Raw genomic sequence first — 8,784 nt, forward strand, 5'->3', positions numbered from 1 at the left:
GAAGCTCTGGATCCAATGACACGTAGCAGTTGCGATGGGTAATAACTTAGTAACCGCCTAAATGCGCCATTTTATGAGGCAAGTAACTCTTCTCAGGCAAGTAAAAAGCAGACTAATGAGGTGTTCCTATGGGATTTGATATAAACATTAGAAAGCAAAACATCCCACCTATTGTGACACCACCTCTAGGGAAGGCTATATAAGCACTTCAAAGAGGAGACAGCCAACAGCTTGGGATTTAGACTCAGTGGAGGGTGCTTGAGCCGGTGACCACAGACGAGGAGACCAACTGAAGCTGGACACACGCTGTGGATACCGAGGGCTCTAGAACAACTATTTCTTCTTCAACCTCACCCCCAAACTGCTCTGGGATTACAAATTTTAGGACCATGTCTGCTAACAACAGCTGCCAATCAACTGGCCACGAACCAAGAACTCCCCAGAGCCGGGTCTGCCAATCCACTCATCGCCTTTATCGCACCCCCATCTACCTCATAAGCAACTTCTGTGTCCATCCCTCTCTGGATGACTGCAGCTGGTTGGGTGAAGGTATCAACAGCAAGGAGAAGGAGACCATGCAGATCTTGAACGACCGCCTTGCTAACTTCCTGGAAAAGGTGCGAATGCTGGAACGAGAGAACGCTGAACTGGAGAGCAGAATCCAGGAAGAGCGTAACAAAGAGCTCCCTGTCCTGTGTCCTAATTACCTGTCCTACTACACCACCATCGAGGAGCTCCAGCAGAAGGTGAGATCCAGCAACCTGTTTTGTTTTTTTTTTTTTTTTTTTTTTTTTTTTTTTATTGGTTGTTCACAACATTACAAAGCTCTTGACATATCATACTTCGAACAATAGTTTCAAGTGAGTTATGAACTCCCATTTTTACCCCAAATACAGATTGCAGAATCACATAGGTTACACATTCACATTTTTACATAATGCCATACTAGTGACTGATGTATTCTGCTACCTTTCCTATCCTCTACTATCCCCCTCCCCCCCATCTTTTCTTTCTATCCCATCTACTGTAATTCATTTCTCTCCTTATTTTTCTTCCAATTCCCCTCACAACCTCTTTTATGTAGTTTTTTATAACAATGAGGGTCTCTTTCCATTTCCATGCAATTCCACTTTTCTCTCTCTTTCCCTCCCATCTCGTGCCTCTGTTTAATGTCAATCTTTTCTTCCTGCTCTTCCTCCCTACTCTATTCTTAGTTGCTCTCATTATATCAAAGAAGACATTTGGTATTTGTTTTTTAGGGATTGGCTAGCTTCACTGAGCATAATCTGCTCTAATGCCATCCATTTCCCTGCAAATTCCATGATTTTGTCATTTTTTAGTGCTGTGTAATACTCCATAGTGTATAAATGCCACATTTTTTTAATCCATTCATCCATTGAAGGGCATCTGGGTTGGTTCCACAGTCTAGCTATTGTGAATTGTGCTGCTATGAACATCGATGTGGCCGTATCCCTGTAGTACGCTCTTTTAAGGTCTTCAGGGAATAGCCCAAGAAGGACAATAACTGGGTCAAATGGTGGTTCCATTCCTAGCTTTCCCAGGAATCTCCATACTGCTTTCCAAATTGGCCGAACCAATTTGCAGTCCCACCAGCAATGTATTAGAGTACCCTTTTCCCCACATCCTCGCCAGCACTTGTTATTATTTGACTTCATAATGGCTGCCAATCTTACTGGAGTGAGATGGTATCTTAGGGTGGTTTTGATTTGCATTTCTCTGACTGCTAGAGATGGTGAGCATTTTTTCATGTATCTGTTGATTGATTGTATGTCCTCCTCTGAAGTTTAACCCAGTTGTGAATCGATAGTCTCCAAGCAATGGCTATTTGCTAAGCTTTAGCGGTTTTAGTTCTTTTTATGCTGAAAAAAAAAAAAAAGCTTATTGAAGAATAAGAAAAGCTCTTAATTGTCAACTTGAGGTAACATTCGGATTTTAGAGTTTTTCCTATTGCCAGAGATAGGCTTTACCATTATAACTAGATAGCTCAGGACCAAATCCGGTTCACAACCAGTGGTTACCATTTCTTTGATACAAATAAACATGGCTGTATAACCAATTGTGATCCTGCAATCTGTACACGTGGAAAAATAAGATTAAGATTACGTACCCCATTTGAATCAAATGTATGGTATGTCAAGATCATTGTAATGTTTTGAGCAACTAATTAAAAAAAATAAATAAATAAGTAATCATAAAAAAATAAGAAAGCAGGGCTCTTAAAAGATGAATTTTTCCTTAGTAAATTTCTAAACAGTTTAGTTTTTAATCCGTGTTGGAACCATTCTACCTTTTTCTCCTCTTATGCTCATTTTATCATCTTTACATTATTCAAATCATTTGTTCCGATACCTAAGTTTCTTATTCGGAGTGATATGCTGCTGTTACCACACATCTGGGTTCATTCAGTTTTATTTGTTCAACAAATATTTTCAGAGCACCTAGACATTGTTCTAGGTTCTGAAAAAAAAATATGGGTGAACTAAAAATATTCCCTTCCTTCATGGAATTTATAGTCTAATGGGTTGTAGGCATATTTGGGATAGATTTTATATTTTTAACAGAAAAACATATGCAAAAGTTTTTACTTATGTAATTTTTTGCTGATCTTTTAGGAAAATAACAAAACCTCTGGTTTTCCAAAATCTCCCAAGCTTCTTGAACATAGCTCTGGAGATTTATAAAAAGTTTAACTTGCCTTCCCCTAATTCACTGAAACACACACAACTTCTTCGGTTCTTAAAAGAAGGAGATCCTGGTGTTTGTCTCATTTGTGTGTACAATTTCTTAATTCTAGATCTTGTGTACCAAGGCTGAGAATTCCAGGCTGGTCTCACAAATTGACAACACCAAACTGGCTGCAGATGACTTGAGAGCCAAGTAAGCCCACCCAGCACTGTTACAATGATAAAATTTACCCCTGAGTCGGACCTAAGCAATCCCAGTACGATTATTCCCATGTCTACTAAGCCTCCTACTCCAGAGCACGTTGGCACTAGCTCCAAAGAGACCTGAAAATTCAGTAAATAATTAAGATTGGTAACCCTCACCTGTATATGTGGGACCTATAGTTCTAACATAAGAACTATCTGATTACATGCTTAACAGTTGGTTACATGATAATAGCATAGTAAAATAGCTTAGTAAAAACGTAACAGCTTAGTAAAATAGATAATATGCTGTACAGCTTAGTAAAACAGCTTAGTAAAATAGATAATATGCTGTTATTCAGTTTAAGGTAAGAAAACTGGTGTAATGAGGAAGTTTCCTATCCAAAAGCATACAACCAATGGAAGACACAGCCAAAATGTAGACGCTAGTCCCTGACCCCTAACCCTAATACTCTTCTTACTAACACTGCATTGCCTCTAGGGGCAGAGGAAGAAGGATAAATTCCCTCATCTCCAAGAATAGCACTGTAGCATCACTCTGGCCAACTAATTTAGGCATAATAACTAAGTATGATATGTATCAAATGATATTTATCAGATGGTTTCACTTCTAAAGAGAATAAAACTCTCCATAGCAATAGAATGAATGAGAAGCCCAGAGAGAAACATGGAAGGGAGTTCTGCCTGGCTGGATCGGCACCATCTTCTTTTTAATGCCTTTCTTTTCATGTCTGGCTTTTGAAGCTATGAAGCTGAGTTGTCCCTACGCCAGCTCGTGGAGGCCGACGCCAACAGCCTACGGAAGATCCTGGATGCACTGACCCTGAGTAAGGCTGACCTGGAGGCACGAGTGCAGTCTCTGAAGGAGGAGCTCCTCTGCCTCAAAAACAGTCACCAAGAGGTTAGAAAAAGAGCAAGAGGGTCAATACACGCTAAGCCTCTAAAATGAGCATGAGTTCCTTTGAATTGTGCTTGACAAAGGGCATTCCCATTAGATATTACTCAGGCTTTTAGCCCTGATAATACCAACTGCTTCTTCACGTACTATGGATTCAATGTGTCTCAAACTCATTGGCTGCTACACAATATCTAGAGCCACTTGGATAGAAAATCCTCTGATGTTACAATTTCCCTATAATTGGTACAAGTCAAACTCGTACAAGCCCATATATGTATCATAGAGACTATGGGCTCTCGTTATCAATTCACCTCTATGTTGCTACCTCCCTTACCCATCCCTAGAATTTATCAAGATTTTTTTTGAGACTCTAATCTTATTAGTCAATTCCTTTTAATTTTGCACATATTTGAATACATAGTCATGTTTGAAATAGCTGTAAATCGTTTTAGGGCATATGGATACTACCTATAAGTCATTGGTTCCTTTATTGTGGACTGTAATTTAGATCAATGCGGTTAAGCTGAATTCTTGCTGTTAGACCAAAAAAGACATCAGAAGGTCCTCTATTCACCAAGTAACTTCACATTCTTTTTCTTTTCGTAGGATATCAACTCCTTATGGGGGCAGCTTGGGGACAGACTCAACATTGAAGTAACCGCAGCCCCTTCTGTGGACATAAACCAGATTCTACAAGAAATGAGATGTCAGTATGAGTCCATCATGGAGACAAACCGTAAAGATGTGGAACAATGGTTCAACACCCAGGTAGGCAGAGTAGAAAAGCCGAAAAGCAATAAGCTGATGTGTTTCCAAGGGCCCTTCATGGGTCATGTTTTCCTTCCAAAATCCCCGTGGACTTTGTGTTTCAGATGGAGGAGCTGAATCAACAAGTGGTGACCAGCTCTCAACAGCAGCAGTGCTCCCAGAAGGAAATCGCAGAACTGAGACGTACCGTGAATGCTCTGGAGGTGGAACTACAGGCCCAGCACCGAATGGTACCCAGCATGCTAACCAAGCCTAGCTCAGCAAGGATGGCAGCAGCACCTGTGTGTCTGCCACAGTGCTTCCCAAACTCTGCCCCTCGGAACAGCTCCTCTGTTGGTTAAAGGGTCTATGGCTAAGAAAGGACTTCATAGTCAAAAAAGGGGGAAATGCTCAATTAAACAAAGATTAAACATACTGGCTTCCCATAAGCCTTTAATAAGCTGATATACACCATGAATCTCCAAAAAGGGGATATATGGTATTGGGCGTTCCAAAACTTGTTTTACTATGGACCCTCTATTTTTTTTTTTAAGGTTTTCAAGGTAATAATGGAGTACACTTTGGAAAACACTAGAAAAGCATTTTATATATGCAAAGCATTTTTATAAGCTTTCATATTAGAATTATAAAACAATCTTATGAGGGAGGTGTTATAATTATTATCCAACTTGACCGATGAGGTTCTAAGAGCTAAGGTGATTTTCCTAAGGAGAATCTAAAATAAGTGTCCTCTCTCCTATTTGACACATTAAGACATCGAGATTGTAAGGCAGCAAGTAATCTGTCCAAAGTCACAGAAGAAACGAGTCTGAGCCACAATTCAGATTCCACAGCCAATACCACTTCTGCCTCATTACAGTGCTTCTCTGATGTAAGAAATTACTGAAATGACCAACCATGAAAGGTATTACAAAGACTTGGCCCTTCGCTGGTTTTGTAACCTGCAAGTCATATGATCTTAGGCAACTTGTTTAACCTCTCGAACCTCAGTTTTCTCAACTAAAAACAAAACAAAACAAAAAAACAACTGGGGTATAAATATTTGGTTACTAAAACTGAAAAATCCCACCATTATTCATAGGTTTACACAACCAAAGAACTTTACTCATCCGACTTTCAACTTCTATGTTTTACATAAAGGAATTGATCCAGTGAGGGAAATGTCTATGGTTAAACATTGTTCACTGCCTTTTTCAGTATAAGAACTTATTGAATGAGATCTCATGATAATGCTTTTTTTTTTTTTTTTTTTTGGTCCTGGAGATTGAACACAGGGGCATTTAACCACTGGCCACATCTCCAGCCCTTTTTATTTTTTATTTTGGGAAAGGGCCTTGCTAAGTTGCTGAGGATGGCTTTGAACTTGTGACCCTACTGCCTTAGCCTCCCAAGTCACTGGGAGGTGATGCATTTTTAATGCTTGGGTGTGCAATGAGTTGCATTTGTTTTTTCTATTACAAGTAGCAGAATGTGGTCGGAGATTATCAGGTGGTCCAAAAATAAGAGGAAGAGAAATGAATACAAAGAGTATGTGTGGGGGGATGATAAAGGAAAACAAGCTATAATATAATTGGTCATTTTGCTTTTAGATTTATGTGGCTAGGAGGTAATAAAAGGGCTTGGAGATCCAAAACCAATATCACAAAGAAATCATTGGTTTCAATGACTTAAACAATGACTTGGGCTCAAAGGAGTCGTCATTGTAAATCCTACCTTTCTTTTCCTCCTCCCTGGTAGAGAGATTCGCAGGAATGCATCCTGACAGAGACTGAGGCCCGCTACACGACCCTGCTGGCCCAGATCCAAAGTCTGGTCCATAACCTGGAGGCTCAGCTGGCGGAGATCCGCAGTGCCCTGGAAAGACAGAACCAGGAATGTGACATTCTGCTGGATATTAAGTCCCGGCTGGAGTGTGAGATTGCCACATACCGCAGCCTTCTGGAGAGCTCAGACTGCAAGTGAGTAAAATGAAAACAACTTGTCTGAGAAAAAATGCTAAGAGGCCCACATGTATGTACTGCCACTGGTATCCAGGGGGCTGCGCTTTGAGCTTCTTGCTTGTGCTGGGAATCTCTGAATGGAGACTGTCTTCAGCTGTACCCTGGGAGACTACAATTGTAACCTAGTCCAAACTTGAGGTATAGACTGAACTGAGTTGCTTTGAAGAGCCAGTATACAAGTTAATTCCTTAGGTTCTTAGAGTTTTAAAAATTATTAGATAAAAAGGGATTTTCCCAAAGATGTACATTGTTAGCCACTGTTACAGACTCCCCCCACGCCCCCCCCCCCACCGAGATGAATGCCTGACTTTGCCAAGTTGAAACAAGACAACCCTGGTCTCATTGGGGAAACTCCGCCCCAGCTGAAACCCCTACAGCATCCAGCTGCTGGTTCTTGATGCCAATAGCAGTGTATTCACAGGTTTGTTTCAGCATCTTTTTTTTTTAAGTTGTATTTTTAAAATGATGATAAGCTAACAAACCCATTAACAACTCACCTGGAATATGAACACTTTGGAAGTCACTCAGTCCAGGCGAACACAAATGCATGCTTAGTTGCAACTGCAAAGGACACCAACCTGCCCCAACTCATCACATCAGTGAGCTCTGTTCACAGTGTTTTTGTTTTTGTTTTTTGGGGGGTGGTTACTGGGCTCTTTTTATTTTTATTTTTTATTTTGAGACAGGGTCTCACTAAGTTGCTTAGGACCTAAGTGGCTAAGACTGGCTTTGAACTTGTCATCCTCATGCCTCAGCCCCACAAACTGCTGGGATTACAGGCATGTGCTACTGCACCCAGCTCACAGCATTCTCCAAACAGGCATGTCCCCATCAAGCTAGCACAATGTTCACTGATTTCATCACCTTAATATTTCAAAGTGCCTCCTGTTATCAAAGTAAGATCATGTATTACAAAAGGTGTTTACTGTTCGTTGTTTACTACTCCAATTCTCTAAAAGCTATTCATTTATAGAGGCCCAGAAGGCACTTTGAAGATTCCACATCTGAAGATTTCATAGATGGGATGCAAATCACCACTAGCAATGTGACTAGCTTCCCAGGAGAAAAATATCTGATTCATTTCTGTTCCTCAACTTGTTCCTTATCTGTTGATCCTTAACTGTTGATCCTGTGAGGTTAGTTCCCATTATGTCCATTCTGCAGATGAAAAGCTAAAGCTCAGGAGCGTTAACTGAGCTCCCTGAGGTCACCAGCTGGTAAGTGACAGAGCTGGACTCCACCGCAGTTTTTGACTCCCTTGCAGTAGGAGTCCCGTGATGCTCTGACACTGGCCATATCGGAAGCTTACTTAGCATAATATTTCTCAAGCTAGGATGCTGTTTTCCCCAGGGGATCTGACCTGATTCTTTTTTCTTCCACTGACTACAACACAAAATGAATAAACACTTGGAAGCACTTATTTTGAGGGACAAGTTGTTGAAAACTTTGCCCACCTCCAGTTTTCTTCATAGCCATCATTGCTCTTCCTCAATCATAGGTAAAACTCTGTTTTCTCCTCAGGCTTCCCTGTAACCCGTGTGCCACCCGATGCAAGCCTTCCACTTGCACACCCTCCAAGCCCAGCACCGTGGAATGCACCGCCCCGGTTTTCACATCCTCAGCCCCCAATGGGATTCTCAAGCGGTACAACGTCTGTGGACCCCCATCCCGGATACTGGTTAAAATATGCACCATCACCAAGGAGATTCAGGACGGGAAGGTCATTTCTTCTCATGAACATGTGCAGCCTTGCTTCATCCCCAGACTTGCCAAAGTCTAACGGCCCAAGGTGATGCGAAGGACCCCCATTCATGAGAGAAAGGCCAATACATGCTCCTGCCAGAGAGGTTTAAGAACTCCCCAGGCCCTTAAGGTACTTAGTCTCTTACTACTACAGCGGGTCCCCATCACTAGATAGTGTGTCCTTTATTCCACTCCTTCCCTAAGTCGCTGCTGCCAACGTGATCATAAATTCCATTTCTCTGGTAGGACATTTTGCATTCATCTGAAGGATGGGAATGGATTAGCCAGTTCCCCGGGGGAAGATGGCCTATGATGCTTGACTCCCCAGGTGTTGAACTGGCAGGTTTTTCTTTTGTTTACTCAGGCCTTATTTACTTATGTGCCTCCTTGGAGCCAGTCAGACAAGTTCCAGGATTGTTTTTGGCCATTGGCACACTAAGGTGAAAAGCTACAACCTTCCCTTCCA

General features: G+C 41.4%; 1 protein-coding gene across 1 annotated transcript; it reads left to right on the forward strand.

Moving 5' to 3' along the window:
• Nucleotides 1–246: 246 nt before the first annotated feature.
• Krt39 (keratin 39) lies at nt 247–8,436 on the forward strand. Its single transcript, XM_013356967.3, has 7 exons — nt 247–746; nt 2,816–2,898; nt 3,654–3,810; nt 4,414–4,575; nt 4,680–4,805; nt 6,313–6,533; nt 8,097–8,436. Exons 1-7 carry the CDS (start codon nt 390–392, stop codon nt 8,353–8,355), a joined length of 1,365 nt encoding a protein of 454 aa, XP_013212421.3. The 5' UTR covers nt 247–389; the 3' UTR covers nt 8,356–8,436.
• The last annotated feature ends 348 nt before the right edge of the window (nt 8,437–8,784 follow it).

The sequence above is a fragment of the Ictidomys tridecemlineatus genome, chromosome 3 (assembly GCF_052094955.1).
Source record: "Ictidomys tridecemlineatus isolate mIctTri1 chromosome 3, mIctTri1.hap1, whole genome shotgun sequence".
Taxonomy (NCBI): Eukaryota; Metazoa; Chordata; class Mammalia; order Rodentia; family Sciuridae; genus Ictidomys; species Ictidomys tridecemlineatus.

Excerpts from the sequence above, each read along its gene's own strand:
- Krt39 (XM_013356967.3), top strand. The coding sequence starts at position 390 with ATGTCTGCTAACAACAGCTGCCAATCAACTGGCCACGAACCAAGAACT. Across the intron at positions 3,811-4,413 it reads TCAAAAACAGTCACCAAGAG|GATATCAACTCCTTATGGGG; the intron begins GTTAGAAAAAGA and ends TTCTTTTCGTAG. Across the intron at positions 6,534-8,096 it reads CTGGAGAGCTCAGACTGCAA|GCTTCCCTGTAACCCGTGTG; the intron begins GTGAGTAAAATG and ends TTTTCTCCTCAG.